We start from the raw sequence: 18,536 nt of genomic DNA on the forward strand, positions 1-18,536 counted from the left end.
GACTGGAATGAAAGGAGGAGTGTCAGCTGCTTGTTCTACACAGCTAGTGAGAGAGTGGTAGGCAGATGGCGAAGGATTTTTATCCTGTATTTGAGAATGGGAGCACTTAGCGACTTGTAACAAACTTTTCATCACTTGCCACATTTTCACTGTTCCTGCAGCTAAACTTCAGTATCACACATGACTTAATTTATTACTTCATTAGCACTAACTCTACTCGTAACATAGTGCGCACATTGTATCCACAAATTTAAATGAATGTGGCTGCAAAATTATATGACTGTACAACACATATTAGGACATATCATGTCATAAACATTGAGTTGCATGAGAAACTAGCTTCTGCTTAAAATGCACTGCAAATTACCCACATTATAATTGCCCTGTGTTGTATAATGAGGATGTAGCAACTTTCAACAAACTTTAAATGTAATTTCAGACTTTTTACAAACGTTTTCTAGCTCACACACTGAACATAAAATATTTAACACATTAACTGATCCGTAAAGTAATCAGATGTTTGAAGCTATTTTATACATGGGAGTTCAATTCATTAAAGAATTGGGGTTTTGCCGAATGTTATGCTAATGTAACAATTGCTTCAACAGTCGAGTACGGATGTTCATCAAAGAAGAGTTACCAGTGCTCCAGAAGACTATAAAATGATTGAGTATGTTGCATCCATCACAAAATCACTGATCGGACTGGTGAGCAACAAAATTTTCTGAAGAGGCTAGTACTGGCACTGGTCCTATGACAATAAAAACTATCCATTTTAAGCTGAAGGGAGCATGTTGCTGTACATTAAAAATGACTCTAGGTCCCTCAAAATATAGCCTCTCGAGACAAGACGAAGAGGTTTCTGTACAATTTGGAAACCAAAATCACAAAAAAAGGAGAGGACACACTTTGATATTCGGAACTATATCAGTAATCATCATAAATATGTATCTTGAGGTCAGAGTCAATCAAGCGTGCTAGTGAAAAAAATTTCTGTCATATTTGTGAGGCAGTTCAGCAAGGGAAAGCGCAAACAAAGCTGTATCCTAACAATGAGTGAATAATACAGCACATCTCCATTAAAGTTGAGACATGAAACAGCTTACTGATGTCAAAGCTCTACATTCTCTTGGCATAGCTCTTTGTGATTTCAAGTTGTTCCAAAGGATAAAAAACTCCTGGGATGAGATCTTTGCAGACATAATGAAAACAATACAGAATCTCTATCATCGTAAAATGAAAATTTTATTACTACTTTCATTAGTTAAGAGACCATTCAACCATACACACAAAATGAAGAGGAATAAATTGAAAGGCAATTTTATACCATACCACACATCACATAAATATAAATTTTCCTTTTCCAGTCCAAAGGATATATTTTTGTGTAGTCCTTGTAATTAAAATAAATAAATGTGTGTGTGTGTGTGTGTGTGTGTGTGTGAAATTCAAAGAAACATTACTCCCAATTCTATAAATAATTTAAGAGAAAAAGAGGGTTCAACAGGTATAATTCCCTAATTTTAGCAATGGTTGATTTTGTTTTTGAATAAATGAAACATTCTTCATGTACTGTGAGAACTCACCTTCCTAGACGGTCTCTTACATTCTGGAATGGATGCGTAAGGAATGGTTTGAAGTATTCCATCAACCTATGGAAGAGTTCAGATACTCTCCATTCTTGCTGATTTAAGGCACCTTGCAAAGCATATAATCGTCTGAAAGCAAAATAATGGTATTACATATAAACAGTAGGTGCAAAGCCTCTATTAATCATTTAAAAGAAATACTGTATTTACTCAAATCTAAGCCGCACTCTAATCTAAGCTGCACCTGAAAAATGAGACTCGAAATCAAGGGAAAAAAAATAATTCCCGAATCTAAGCCGCACCTGAAATTTGAGACTCGAAATACAAGGGGAGAGAAAAGTTTTAGGCCGCACCTCCAATTCAAAACAAAGTTGGTCCATTGTAATGTGAGACACAATTTAGGTCGAATGAATGACGATACAGCTACAGTAGTTTGGTTTGAGTCGTAAGCTTAGCAGTTATGCTTTACCAGGTAGCCATTGCTATAAGTCAGGCGCTCCGTCTGTATTTATACGGGTACCCTTCCTTTTTCACGTGCTTCGTCTGGTTGAATTGATTGCTTATTTTTCTTTGATCTGATAAATGCTGTTCTCTTTGTTATAGGTGTTTACGTCACTCTAAGCTGAAAATGCATTATTGTACTGTGTCTTGCATTGTTTGTCGCATTCTGATAATGAGTGTTTACGACCTGCCGACGCTCGCGGCATGGCTTGCTTTTGTGCGCGCTACCGCGCCCCCTCTTTCTTTCTTTTTTTTAAAGGAATCATCTCATCAGCGAAACAATGGCAAGAGACTGCTATTTGCTTTCTTTGCTACTTTCTTTGATAATGATCAACAAGAACCACATAATGGACTGCCAATGATAGAAGATGTACTGAACGAGAGTTTAGCAAAAATTTTTCTCCGTTTGAAAATCTTTGTAAACGCCTCATTAGTACATTACATTCTGCACAGAAATTAGAGTCGTCTTAGATTTAAAAATCTAGTCAATTGCTGTGTTTCATTTCTGACTGTATCACTATTAGGCATAAGAATAATATGAATATAAACATGACATGATATGTATATTCTTCCGCATTTTCTGCTGTCTCACTCTAGTTTCGTAGTTTATTAGGCAGACAGGATTTAAATGAGATAGCAGAAAACTAGAAAGAATACATGGAAAAATGTTTATATTCGTATTATTCTTATGGTGAAGAGAATATTGCATGCGATTCACAATTCATAAAAGTTCCTATTAGCAACCATCTTTTCTCACAGGTAGGAAAAAATTCAGAACGTAGAGTTGGCCATATTGATAAACATCCCAAACAGTCTCGGCAGTCGGATTTTCGTAGCACTTTGAAATGCTGCCACATTCGTAGATGAACAATACGGAATTTGTATTTACTTTGTTGAATAATGTATGAAAATGCAATGGTCGAAACTAGGGGTGGAGTAAAAAAAGCTCATCTTCCACCCGTTTTTTAATTTATTTACTGATGCAGAGGTTTTGGCTCCAGTATTTATCTTTGTGCCTGCAAAGCATGCCTGTGTAGCACTACATATATTTGACGGCAGACGTTAGTTTTGGCGGCACCTACTAACATTTTTCAGAACTTCTGCTTACTTTGCACTCGATTCAAAGCCACAGAAGGTTTTTTGGATTACAAATACCGGAAAAAAAGTGCGGCTTACATTCGAGTAAATACAGTACATATTAACCTTGAGAATTAATTAAACACCATTCTTTTAAGTCACTATATTTTTCTACGGACAAACCAGTAAAACTACACACATTTCCAGTTTTTACTTTATTTCAGCTCCATATTATGTACACTCCTGGAAATTGAAATAAGAACACCGTGAATTCATTGTCTCAGGAAGGGGAAACTTTATTGACACATTCCTGGGGTCAGATACATCACATGATCACACTGACAGAACCACAGGCATATAGACACAGGCAACAGGGCATACACAATGTCGGCACTAGTACAGTGTATATCCACCTTTTGCAGCAATGCAGGCTGCTATTCTCCCATGGAGACGATCGTAGAGATGCTGGATGTAGTCCTGTGGAACAGCTTGCCATGCCATTTCCACCTGGCGCCTCAGTTGGACCAGCGTTCGTGCTGGACGTGCAGACCGCGTGAGGCGACGCTTCATCCAGTCCCAAACATGCTCAATGGGGGACAGATCCGGAGATCTTGCTGGCCAGGGTAGTTGACTTACACCTTCTAGAGCACGTTGGGTGGCACGGGATACATGCGGACGTGCATTGTCCTGTTGGAACAGCAAGTTCCCTTGACGGTCTAGGAATGGAAGAACGATGGGTTCAATGGCGGTTTGGATGTACCGTGCACTATTCAGTGTCCCCTCGACGATCACCAGAGGTGTACGGCCAGTGTAGGAGATCGCTCCCCACACCATGATGCCGGGTGTTGGCCCTGTGTGCCTCGGTCGTATGCAGTCCTGATTGTGGCGCTCACCTGCACGGCGCCAAACACGCATACGACCATCATTGGCACCAAGGCAGAAGCGACTCATCGCTGAAAACGACACGTCTCCATTCGTCCCTCCATTCATGCCTGTCGCGACACCACTGGAGGCGGGCTGCACGATATTGGGGCGTGAGCGGAAGACGGCCTAACGGTGTGCGGGACCGTAGCCCAGCTTCATGGAGACGGTTGCGAATGGTCCTCGCCGATACCCCAGAAGCAACAGTGTCCCTAATTTGCTGGGAAGTGGCGGTGCGGTCCCCTACGGCACTGCGTAGGATGCTACGGTCTTGGCGTGCATCCGTGTGTCGCTGCGGTCCGGTCCCAGGTCAACGGGCACGTGCACCTTCCGCCGACCACTGGTGACAACATCGATGTACTGTGCAGACCTCACGCCCCACGTGTTGAGCAATTCGGCGGTACGTCCACCCGGCCTCCCGCATGCCCACTATACGCCCCCGCTCAAAGTCTGTCAACTGCACATACGGTTCACGTCCACGCTGTCGCGGCATGCTACCAGTGTTAAAGACTGCGATGGAGCTCCGTATGCCACGGCAAACTGGCTGACACTGACGGCGGCGGTGCACAAATGCTGCGCATCTAGCGCCATTCGACGGCCAACACCGCGGTTCCTGGTGTTTCCGCTGTGCCGTGCGTGTGATCATTGCTTGTACAGCCCTCTCGCAGTGTCCGGAGCAAGTATGGTGGGTCTGACACACCGGTGTCAATGTGTTCTTTTTTCGATTTCCAGGAGTGTATTTTTAATTGACAACACAAGAAAGAACAGTTGCTTTACAATTTCTATCAAAAATTCTTAATATAAGGGTTGATGCAGACTGTAGCAAGCCAATTGTGGCAGTCAATTAATTGCTTATATTACATTCCTCGGCACTCATTCTTGGTCCCCATGCACCCTGATAAAATTATTCCTTAGAAGCATGTAACTTGAGTTATGAAGACGAGTTTAATTGTTAGTAGATATAATATTTTGTGTAAGCAATCTGTTTTTGCTTAACCTCCAACAGATCACCTTTCAAGCTCACTCCCTCGTAGAACTGAGATCTCCACTAGTGTCAGGAATGGTAAAGTGTGGACCAGATTGGACTGGAAGTGGAATGCCTTTCTGGGAGTGTACAAAGATGCTTGAGATTTATATTCCTCAATTTTGAGCACAACAAAAGATAAATTATGTACTGACAGAATATGATTGTATTGCTGAAGTCCACAAAGGTGCTGTGTGATCAAGGGAGTTATTCCTTTTGGCTAGTCTGACTGAATTCATAATATGTACAGGTAGTTCCCAGAGATTCATTACACAGGAATTTTACTGCACATTATCTTCTAATTTTTTCTTTTTTTTATGTTTACAAAATGTTTGCTGTTATAACACAGAAAAATATCACACAATTGCAAAAGCCTTCTCATGTTCCCACTGATGTTAAACATGGCAAATAATGACCATGGGTACTCTCTAATACATAGTAACAGTAAAAGTTAAATGTAATTTGGCTATTTTTTTTTTAATTCTATTCAGACTTATTCATTCAAGCATTTGTAAATGTTCCAAAAATCCTAAATGGAATAATTGTAAAAAACAGTGGCCAACTGACAGTCTTATTTTAATGGCCTTTCTACAGGGAAGAAATATACATGGACAATTATGACATTACCATTTTAAAACAGAAAACAAATAAATGAAATGTGCAATCCAGAAACGATTGCAGTCAAAATTTGTCTAGCACTGTGCAAAATGTTGACAAATATCACTAGCTCTGAAAAAAGTTATTTACATAAATCTTACCCGCACTGAATGAAAGATGCTTCATCTCTGAATGGATCCTTCATCAAAAGCTCTAGTAGCCAGTGATGTCTATTTGGGTCACGGCATTCCTGAAATAGTAATTACATGCAGCTCATTTAACTACAATAACACAAATGTTAGACTGATTAACACAGCACAGCTGTAATTTCTTTATGCAAGGGTTCACAACCTGAATGTGTTATCTAAATGAAGGAACTATGTTAACCACCATATGCCATCAGTTTTATTCCTTCAATGAAATTTATATGCATAGTATGTTAAAGGAATAAAACTGACAGCCTATGGTGGTTAAAAAGGTTCCATCATTTAAACAATATAGCATAAGTGTGTTGTTAAATCTGTGAGACTAGGATACCAATTGCAATAAGTAAAGTAATTATAAAAAAAAAATCTTTTAAGCATTTTTATACGCACACAGTTTTTAACCAGCAAAAATTAATTGAATTTTTTTCACATAGAGCACTAATATACTACATTTCCCTCATAAATGTGAAGGTCCTATGGTTAATATGTTTCTGTACTTTGTTGTCAAATAACCATTCACTCTCATCTGTGTTCCTTTACAAACATTCATCGCTATACATTGAAAGCTTGATAAGTTTAAGCTGATATGCGCGCGCGCGCGTCGTGGCCCCCCACCCCCCAACCCCCAACCCACACACACAACGGAGTCAGATAAACGCAGAAGCAAGAAAGGAATCTTAAGTCATCAGTACTGTTACAACAGTAACCAAACAACTGTGCATATCTTCCACAATAACAAAACTAAGAAAGAAAAACAGAAAAAGATGCACAGAATTACAGACCAATTTGATCACTGCAGGAGAATTAGAAGCTGAGAATATGTATAGGTTCCGGAAAAACTACAAACATTAAACATGACATTCAATATTCAGGCACAGGATCTTGCAAATAACAGAAACAGGTTGAAGAGAGATTTTGCCATCTTAAATTTCTGTAAGGCACTCAAGACTGTACAGCATTATCAACTAATGACCAATCTATATTCTTATATGCAAATGGCTCAAAGTATTTTATACAAATAGTTAGTATGGTACGTGGGATGGTGAATGTTCAGCAGAAATGAAATCAACATTGAGTGTATCCCAAGGAAATGTATAGAATTGCTAAAGTTCTTAACATAAATAAGAATTTATCAAACAGAGTGTAAGCAGCACTTACAAAATGTTTTCTAATGTAGCTGCTGCCTACAGGAAGAATCATCCTTGGACCATTATAAGATAATGCAGTAATTACTCAGAAACTGATTGCTGTGGCTTTAACACATCCATTTAGCCCATATAAATAACTAACAGAGAGGCTTAAACTTAAATGGGAATCTTCAGGAGAAAAGTGACATTCTCAGAGGACCCTGGTGGATAAATTTAGAGAACTGGTATGTGAGGAAGACTAAATGAGAATTCTGCTGTTTTACTGTACAACGAGAATTAAATAAGGGAGACTAAGGTATGCACTCAAGCATACAGACATTCATTTCTTCCCATCGCTCAATACGCGAGTTCAACAAAACAGAAAATTGCAAATAATGGCACAAAGTAGCCTCGGCTGCACACTATACTGTGGTCTGCAAAGTATATATTTAGCTGTAAACGTATTACACCCCCATTTATTTAGTTTGTCTTATGTTCCATGGATCATGTGCACAATAAATCTAAATTTTATAGAACAAGTCATTTTACATTCACATAACAAATTATTCTGTAAATATTCCATCATGCCGATCATTAACAAGTTTATTTTTTTTAGTTTTGTATTTATTATTATTATTATTATTATTATTATTATTATTATTATTATTAAATATACACATAAGAGTTAGCAATTCCTGCCAACGATCTTTTGCACATTACTACAATACAAGGAATAGAAGTATGTGTCAAGCAGAAACTTTTTCAGTTTGTTTTCAAATTCTGCTTTGCTATCTGTCAGATATTTTATATCAATTATGCATCTTTGTGCACCTGTTCTTGTGCTAAAGACAACTTTAATGCAGAGTAATGAATGCCATTTTTTCCTTTTCGTACTGTAGTTATGTACATCATAGTTCCTTTTGAAGTGCAGTAGATTATTTACAACAAACTTCATGAGGGGATAAATATACACTGTGAAACGGTAGTCAGAATACCCAACTCCATAAGGAGATGTCTACAAGATGATTATGGGTGAGCACCACATTTTTCTTACAGTACATTTTCGAACAGTGAAGATTTTCTTTCCTAGAGATGAGTTACCCCTACAGTATACCCGTAAAGATTATGTACGGTTTGAGTAATTTACGAATGCACGCATTTAATGGTCACTGCTAGTGAAAAATAATGTTATAGATGTTCTATGGAGTGCAACGAGGCTTTGCTCATGGAATGTTAACAGAGAGAAAAAAATTCTGCTTACAGAGTGGCAGGATAGATGATTTGTATTGTTAAGAGATGCCATTAGAGCAGTTTGTAATTGTGAATCTTGTCCAAACCGTGGATGAGGTCAAGTATTAATTTTACAATCAGTAGTAGATAAAAGTGTTTTTGAAGTATGAGAACGATGATGATGATGGATATCATCATCATTATCATTCATGATTCTGCATTCAATTGTATGCCTTTTCAAGGCATTTGACTGTGTGAATCACAACATGCTCCTAAATACACTTAAGTTTCACAGGATTAATGATGTAGGCAACCAATGAATAATACCATATCTAACCAAAAGAATGCAGAAAACTGGATTTAGTAATTCAACCAACATTATCACGAGAGTCGTGCTCTGGTAACTCAGTTGGTGCAGCACTTGCCCATGAAAGGCAAATTTCCCAAGTTCGATTCTGTCTGGCACACAGTTTTTATCTGCCAGGAAGTTTCATATCAGTGCACACTCTGCTGCTGAATGAAAAATTCATTTTGAGAACTAATTCTGCCTGTTGTATATTAGATGGAAGATGTTACATATATGAGTAGCAACAGTGGACCTAAGATTGAGCTTTGGGAAACCCATTATGTATTTCTCCCCAGTCAGAAGGATCTCCTCTTATTGCATTGGTTGAATTACCACGCACAATTTTCTGCATTCTTTCAATTAGATATGACATTACCCATTGGTTGGCTAAACCATCAATCCCACAAAACATCAGTTTATATTGGAGAATACTGTGATTCACACAGTCAAATGTCTTAGATACATTGTATAAAATACCAACCAGCACTATATTGTTATTTAATGTATGTAAAATTTGGTGAGCGAACATGGAAATGGCATTCTCAGTATAAAAACCCTTGTGAACCACAAACTGTGATTTGCTGAGGAAATGATAATTAAATCAACACCCTAGACGCAAACAGGTGTTGATATACATCACCGGGGACATGGTGAAAATGTGTGCCCCAACTGGGACTCGAACCCGGGATCTCATGCTTACATGGTAGATGCTCTATCCTTCTGAGCCACTGAGGGCACAGAGGATAGTGCACCTGCTGGGACTTATCCCTTGCACGCTCCCCGTGAGACCAACATTCCCAACATGTCCACACCACAACATTCATAGTGCGCCCAATAGATGTTTGCCCATCACACTCATTACTCGTGTCAGATTAATCTACCACATCCTGTACAAGTTGGAGCATAGCGTGTGCATTCTCACAAGAAGGTCAATGGCCGGGTAGCCATATTTTAATTATATATGAAGTTTCCTGAAAGAACAGATATCACTGATGACCGAGCAGCTTCCCTAGAATGAAATGATAATTAAATCAACACCCTAGCTGCAAACATGCATTGATATACATAATTGGGGACATGGTGAAAAGGTATGCCCCGACCAGGACTCAAACCCGGGATCTCCTGCTTACATGGCAAACGCTCTAGCCATCTGAGCAACCAAGGGAACAAAGGATAGTGCGCCTGCAGGAACTTATCCCTTGCACGCTCGATTTAATTATCATTTCATTCTAGAGAAGCTGCATGATCATCAATGGTATCTGTTCTTTCAGGAACAGATACTACCTTCATATATATTTGCTGAGGATAATATTGTTGCTCAGGAGAGATACTATTCTTAAATGTACCACCTTCTCCAAAATGTTGATAAATGATGTCAGTGTACAACACGTCAGTAGTTACTGACATCTCACCTACCACTTTGCCAAAGTGGGATTTAACAACAGCATTATTTCAGGCTATCTGGAAAATTGCCTGGAGTTAGTGACACATAACATATTTCAGGTAATACATGGGAACAAATCTTGAATATACAACCGTAAACACCCCCAAATCCACATGAACTTATATTTTTTAAAGAATGTATAATTTTCTTAATTTCAAATGGTGAAGTACGTGAAACATTCAATATGACAATTTTATGCGAGTTACTTTTTCAACTTACTGCTGTAATTTTTCTCTTTAACTGTTTGTCCCTATACTTTCTACTATAGTTAAGAAATGATTATTTAATACATTTGCTACCTATGACTCTTCATTAATACGATTCAGTTCAATATTGATGTTATACTGATCTGTGGCCAGTTTCCTGTGTTCATTTCACTACATTCCACATGGCCTTAAGTCTGTTGTCAGAATTACTAATTTCTGAAAGTTATGTGCATGTTTCTTGATTTTTGATAATTTTTCTCCATAATTTTGAGTAGTTTTTGTAGTGTGCAGCTACTGCAGGATCTCTAATTGTTCTTGCCAACAAATATGTTTACCCTTTTTCTTTTATAAGATACTTTACTCTCTCTAGTGACATATGGTTTAAGCACTTTCTCATTAGCTTACATAGGGAGCTATTTTCAAAGCATGATATGAATTTATCATGGAATAGGTTCATTATAAATTTCATTCCAGGTTATCTCTTGTAAAATATTCTTTAAAATATTTGTCTGGGGGTCATTAATTATTCTAACTCATTTCCACTGAGAGGTATCAATACTGTAAGGCACAGTTTCATTTATCCTAACTCATAATTGTGCATCATGATCAAAGGGAGCATTTGTTACTAGGTGTATGGTCATTTTCTTGCTTTGAGCTTCACCAAAGGAAACATCATCAAGTAGAGTCCTGCGGTCTTTATCCACCTGTGTCAGAAGGTACATCACTGAGAGCAAACTGTAAGATCCAAATAAGGTTTTGTAGTGTATCAGGATGCTTTTGGCAAATATCCTGGTCCACTACGAAGAATTGTCCCACTTGAAGATGATCGTGATGGGGCAAAATAGGTAGAAATAATGTGTAAGGCGAAATTAGAGACGGTTCATGCCATTTTATTTTGGCACAGATTCTATGTGAGGGCCGAGGTATGTTGGTGATGAATGCGCGGAGTGTCTTCCAGCTGGGTGTGCATGTTTACACCATGACGACTCCAGTTGAATGTGTCATGGACTGCCAGAATACATAGCCCAGCGACAATGTAATTACCTTTTAATACACCGTCTGACTATCTGTACAACCTTTAAGTCAGATGCATTTTAACAAATGATCTCTGTCATCATTGATACAGCTAGCCTATTTCGGCTACTATAGTATACGTTAATGACAAGTAATTAACTTTAAAATAAACAAGAGTTCATTCAATGTCATTTTGTAGCTCAGAGCAGAGAAGATGCAATCTTTCATATAGCATTCCTTGCAAGATAGAATGTAGTCCAGAAGAAATGGATGTGCGAGGAATGCATTAGCACAGAGGATCTGAACCACCAGAACAAAGTAGCAAGACAATAATTCATCAAGAATAGAGATTTGAGGTATTAGACAGCAATTTAAAATCGTTCTGACAGCACACTCAAGCTATTTAATGCATATGCACAGCTTTTATATCAGCCATTCACAAGTTTTATGCCGTAGTTTCCTGATCATTTTTCCCATCATTAGCTTTTAGAATACCTACATTGAAATCACTGCAGAGTTAACTGTTTGTTGCTGTCTGACAGACAGCATACAACAGAATCATAATTCTCTTAAACATCTCAAAATTTCCTACAGTTGCAATAAAAAATAACTATTTTGCAGTATTCGTTCACAAGCACACACTTCTCTGTGTTGGTCACTACAAAACTAACTTGTCTCAATGTTTTTGAACTTGGTTCCATCTAAATATAAGTAACAAATCCTCCTTTTCACGTATTAGTTCTGCAAGAGTAAGATGCTAGACTGTTATCTTTTATTTGTAACCTATCTAACCCTGTAGTCGTGTGGTGCTCAGGTAGGTACAGGATGTCTATTTTCTCAGAGCTCTTTAAATTTTCCAACCAGGCAAGAAGCTCTTCTACCACATTACTACATCATCTAGTATTTTGATGAAATAAGGTACCTCACATTTCTGTGTATTCTTAAGTATTTTGTAGAGATCTTTTAAGCAGGGTGTCTGAATACTGATTTTAATATAAACAAGGTACCTCTCTGACATTAGTAGCCACACATATCTTGCTTTATATGACTGCAGACCCCCGAACATTTTCTGCAAGAAGGTCAGCCATCTTATCTTTCCCTCTCCTATTTGGGTATAGGCTGTGTCTATTATATTCCCATCTCCCAATTGTAACAATAGTTACTGCACTTATGTGAGATTTCATTTCAGTCAGCAGCAGCCTGCTCAACTCAGTGTTCATACAGTTCACAGCAGTATTAACCCAGGTATGGTCATGGCACTGTACGACCTCAACATAACTCACATTTGCATGTGGAGTTGCTAATCCTATTTCATACATGTCATCCTTAATGGTGTAATTAAAGTCATTAGTCAGATTGTTCCCTGCTCCACCTACTACGGTAACATGATCCTCTTTGTTAAAATATTTGGACAATTTCCTTATGTCCTCTGGTGGCTGGATAAGGCTAGCAGTTGACTTCACAATAATTGTGCCCTGGTACTCTGTTCCTAATTTTTCATGGACCATGTGGCCTACACCTCTGACATGGTAACTACCTACTAGCAAAGACTCTTTACTTCCTACTCTCTTTCAAACCTGACCTACAATTTGTTACTTTGCTAAAAGTCTGATGCCTCCTACTGTGATATACAGCTGGATGAGACTCCTCTTCTCCTATTTCACTTAACAAGTCAAATTTACTTAATACTGTAAGCTCAAATGTAGAAATGATTTAAGAGCTGTTCCCCATTCACCCAACTGCTTGTTACCTATACCCAGTTCCCGTGATCTTTCTTCCCCTTCGACCTGTCTAGTTCATATTTCACATGTTTTAATTCAGCCTGAAGAGTACAAATCTTTTCCTCTCATTCATGGATTCTCGTCTTTTTTTGCACAGCCTGCAGTTACATGGGAGAGCTTCATTCCCTACTACAGTCACCCAAGTGAAACTCCAACCCACAATCCACAAATACTAACTTCCTGTCTGACTATCCTATAGCAACATCCACACTTCTCAGTTATCACACATTGACACACAGATTCAACACTTAAATGCAGAATTATATCACTTAACACACTTTACACTACATGAGTTTTAGTTATTTATGAGCGAGAAAAATTAGGCTTACTGGTTAGTGCTTCAGATGTATGTATAACATAAAAAGTTAATTATTACCAATTAAAACAAGAAAAACATAAAAACTTAATTACTTCTGAATAAAACAAGAACATAGGACTCGCATAACTACAGTATCTGTTAATTAACTTATTCACAATAGAATGTAACTTTTAATGTTCTGCAACTTTAATGTATGCAAACGGTATGTAAATAAACTATCAGTGCACACAACTTAAGATTTATGCTACTTTCCAGAACTATTAACCTATAATGAATAGACATACTCTACTTAAATTGCTGGAAAAAAAATAGAACAATTAAATGGGATTCGTTAAGTTTCCTGCACCAAAACATAAACAAAAATACAGATACCACCTGGCTTCACGTTCTTTTTGCACAACCTGACTATGACATTTTCGCATTTTCTGGAATAACAAGTAAAGAAAAGTGAACCATTAACAGTAACCTTAAAAAATACTAGTACACATATTTAGTGAGTATTAAACGGTTATTACAATACAAATAACAAGAACTCACACTACCTGGCACAGGGCTACCAGAGAGAGAGAGAGAGAGAGAGAGAGAGAGAGAGAGAGAGAGAGAGAGAGAGAGAGAGACTTAACAACTTCTTTGTTGCTGATACTCAATGGTAGTCAGCTTCATATCATTAACAACTGCACATATACGTCTTTCAATTAATGTATTATCTTCCAGCTGAAAAGCTATGTACCATTTGCTGCTGTTATTATTATTTAGTTTTCCTTAACATGATATCCCAGTGTCTCATCAGTTTTTTTTTTTTTCTCTTTTCCTATTCTTATTTTCCTCTTACTGATTTTCCTTCTTTTCTAAAAACTTTCAACCCTTTTTCTGCTGTGGGCATGTATACACATTATGCTATACTGTTTCCCCCATGACATGTATATATGCGCTGCTTGGATGTTTCTACAGTGCTATGGATGTCTGAATTCATTCTGAGCCACCAACCTCTCACTGCTGAAGACAAGTTACTTCCATATCTCAGTGAATGAAAAAGTTTCAAGTATTTATCATACAACATACGTGCCACATTGCATGGCTATCACTACAAAAAATCTCATATCAATATCCTGAATCGTTCTTGAGATATGACTACTGTTATGACCACAAGACCTGCACTGCACAAGGATGGGAATGGGCACATCACAAGCAACAGTCCTTTGGATATAATACATAAGTCAAGAACAAAATGAAATCTCCTTCTACTCTCAATTTTAAATAAAATTTCGAGATCCTATCTACATTTCACTCACTGCTTGTATGAGGTAAAAATCAATCACATTCAAGTTTATGTGATGTGTTTTTATCGCTACAAAATATTTAAAATTTCACATAATGTTTTACTTAATTTGATACAGTACAGTAACTATGGCATGTAAAAAAAAGTAGTTCAGCCCTCTATCAAGTAAAGATACCATCAGACTGTAAGATGTGCAAAAAATCATTTTTTCTCGTCAAATTGTTTTCTTAAAAACTGATGATAAGTATTTCAGAGCTGTCAGCAAATCTGCACAGATGGATCTGGACGTGTCGCACCCAACTGTCCATCAGATATAGAACCCACTAACTTTAGAATGAAATGAGATATTGTTCTGCTCTCAATTTTAAATAAAATTTCAATTCCTCAGCTACATTTCATTCACTGCAATGTATGAACTGAAATCAACCACACGCAAAGTTTATCCAATGTGTTTTTACTTCTGCATACTCTTTTGAGTGAAGATGTCAGACTGTAAGATGTACAAAAATCTAATTTTTTTACCTAATAGTTTGCAAAAAAATTGGATGATAAGTGTTTTATGTCAGCCGGAAAGCTATCTCTCAGCACAGGCACCATCATATGGTGAGCATTACAGCCATAAAAAAAGCTGCATCAGTACGGACTGCAAACAGCACATCGGTAGCAGCAAAAAGGTTAACAGAATGGAAAATATTGGGTGGAATATAAGTAATGGTCTAGGTTTAGACAAACCACTCACTGAATACAAGTGGTAAACAGGCTTCTCTATATTAGGAGACATTCATAGCCATTATTAAACACAGAAAATAAAATTCCACCTGTGTCACAGTGTCCTTTATTTATTAAGTTACCAGTTTTACAGGACAGATAATTAATCTTCAGGTATTTTAATGTGGATACGTACATATATAGATGATCAAATGATTATAATTTCAGAAAAACTGATTGATTTATTCAAGAGACAGAGTTTCACAAATTTGGCAAGCCAATAACGCTTTGCTCCACCTCTTGCCCTTAAACAGGCAGTTATTCGGCTTGGCATTGATTGACATAGTTGTTCATGTCTTCCTGTGGGATATCATGCCATATCCTGTCTAACTGGAGTGTTAGATCATCAAAATCTGAAGGTGGTTGGTGGGCCCTGCTCATAATGCTTGAAACATTCTTAGTTGGGGGAGAGATCCAGCAATGTCACCAATCATATGCTGGCTCCTTCATTTGGGATTTCCTACTCCAACATTTGCCTGATGCGGAAGTTCACTCCCAGCCTTCATGGCCTATGGATTCATCCTTACATGAAGTCCCTAAAATTTCTCAAGCTTTCACACTCGAAACCGGAAGCCAGTGTGAGATTCAGTCTACTGCATCTGCCATCCCCAGCAGTAAGACAGTAAACACTTCCCATAGGCACGATAGGAAAACACTTTCCTGTGTCAGTGGCTGCAGTAAACACGTCAAGCAGTGCTGGTGCAACTGCCTTCAGGCACATGAACAGGACAGCAACGCTTCCCGTGTCTCTGAAGACACTCTCTCTCGTAACTAATTTTCATAATATATTCTGTGTTCTTTGTTTTAATAGAATTCCAATCTGCGTCCTCTACCTTTTTGTCCTTGGTGTTTCCACCAACATCCTCGTTCCTGCTGCTCACATCAATTGGCTACTTGTTTTTTGTTCGGCATTACAAGGCAACCGAATCAGACTGGCAATGGTGATTTTTTCTTATGTGGTCTTCGCAAACTGTGTTGTGTCTGCTCCATAAGCAGTCTCCCACAAAACATTCTGAAAGTGTGTAGGTTGTCCAACGCCCAGAACCATGGGTACAATGTGGAGTCTGGTTCTCAGTCTTGTTCACAGGATTTCATCACTGCTCTGCTCCTGAAGCAGAGCACTCTGTTGAAACACTGAGCTGTTCTGCTACTGGTCTACCTGTATAACTGGGTATCATGTTATGAGTGAGTGGTTTGGAAGTTTCTTTTCAGGTGGATCATGTTCTCTTATGACTACTACAACCTACGCTGCATTAGATTCTCTTGTGCTAGAGCCTTCTCATTGGAGAGTGGCCATGACATGCACGCAAAAGGTGTTTTAGGTATAGAAGTCTCCAATAAAACTATTTCACAAAGCTTTCCTTTCTGACTGTTAATTCTGGTAACGTGGAAAATATCTTTGGTTAGACATATTCAAACAGTTTGGGTTTTCCAATTCGGTGTGTGTGTGTGTGTGTGTGTGTGTGTGTGTGTGTGTGTGTGTGTGTGTGTGTCTGTGTGTGTGTGTGTCTGTGTGTGTGTGTGTGTGTGTGTGTGTGTGGTTTCCACGGTGATTCCAGTTCACACCACTGACAATCTTAATGCCTCTTATTTGGATCTGTTTACCCTCAGTTCAGGATGGGCTGTGGATGTAACCATTGAAATTCCTTTAAAACCAGGGCCCGTGCCTCGCTTTGTGTAGGATCACCTGATTCCGCACGTCCTGCTGGACATGGTTAGGTTAGGTTAGAGTTAAGACAAAACTGGACAGGTTGGAGGCCCTCAAGTTGATCATCCCTGTATCATTGAGCCAGTGGGCTTTGCCCCCTGTAATCATGAAAAAGACAGATGGCTCTCTCCACCTGTGTGATGGTTTTAAGTCTGTTAACGCCCAAGTTGTCATCAATACTTTTCACATTCCCCGTGCGTAAGACCTGTTTTCCAAGTTACAAAACTGTGTCTGTTATACTAAGGTCGATTTGTCAGAGGCATACTTACAGCTGCCACTGCATCCGGAATTTTGGAATCTGATGTTGCTCAAAATACTCTTTGGCCTCTACAGGTATAACAGATTGCCCTTTGGTATTCCCGACATGCCAATGGAGCAGCTAATACAGGATATTCCTTCAACTTGCAATTATTTAGATGACATCATAGCAACCACAGGCATAAACTGATGAACACCTCCATAATTTGCAATCTCTCCAGACTGTGGCATAGCTTTTTTCACACTTCAATGGCCTCTCCAATTGGCACCATGCCTTGCCCATTTTCACCAGAAATGGCTCTCCTTGCCACAGATGCCCCGCAGCATGGGTTATGGCAGTGAAATTTCACACCTATTTGTAAGGTGTCAAATTCTAGCTACTGAATAATAACCACCCATTGCTTACACAGTTTGGGCCACATTCTGGCCTCCTGGACTGAACAGCGCAAAGGTTGCAGCATCGGGTACTGTTCTTACTGGCCAATACCTATGACATCATCTTTCAGCCAACCAGACACCACGCATACTCTGATGCTTTGTTCCAGCTTCCAGTTGGCCCTGATCTGGAATTTGACACCCAGCAAGTTGTCATCTTTCACCTGGATTCAGACTCTTCATTGGGCCTGCATGACTTTCCCCTTGATGCTACACTGATTGCAGCCCAGACAAGAGCAGATCCTAATATCGGTACAGTAACTAAACGAGTTAAATGTGGGTGGACACCACATATCTAAGTCGAGGAATGTGGCTGGCTCGGAACATTCCTTTTCCTTGAAAAACCAGCTGTTACTCTGTGATGGTGTTCTCTGCAGCAAACAGAACTTGACCTGCCTTGGGTCATTATGTCCCGGGCTCTGCAACCCACGGTTCATTTCTTCCTATAGGTAGATTACTGGTGTGTATCCCACATGCAACAGACGCCACCAGGCATATTGGACAGCCATAAACACAAGCATCGAGGCCAAGGTCAAGTCTTGCACAAAGTGTTCACAATAGCAATCTGCATCCCTCAAAGTGTTCTCACGCTTGTCCCCATCGAGCCATTGGGAGTGCCTCCACAAAAGCTTTGCTGGTCCTTCCTTACATTGTATGAGGTAGTTTGTGGTAGAATCATGCTCCAAATTTCTGTAGATCTGTCCCA

The 18,536-nt window shown here is 38.8% G+C and overlaps 1 protein-coding gene across 1 annotated transcript in view; it reads right to left on the reverse strand.

The window, feature by feature from the left end:
- The window catches only part of LOC126266948 (proteasome activator complex subunit 4-like), a 201,710-nt gene that overhangs the window by 36,883 nt on the left and 146,291 nt on the right, over window positions 1-18,536 (reverse strand). Inside the window, exons 26-27 of the mRNA XM_049971660.1 lie at window positions 5,871-5,959; window positions 1,587-1,718 (exon numbers count right to left, since the gene is read on the reverse strand). Of these exons, the coding sequence (XP_049827617.1) occupies window positions 1,587-1,718; window positions 5,871-5,959 (221 nt within the window). The remainder of the gene's footprint in view (window positions 1-1,586; window positions 1,719-5,870; window positions 5,960-18,536) is intronic.

The sequence above is a fragment of the Schistocerca gregaria genome, chromosome 4 (assembly GCF_023897955.1).
Source record: "Schistocerca gregaria isolate iqSchGreg1 chromosome 4, iqSchGreg1.2, whole genome shotgun sequence".
Taxonomy (NCBI): Eukaryota; Metazoa; Arthropoda; class Insecta; order Orthoptera; family Acrididae; genus Schistocerca; species Schistocerca gregaria.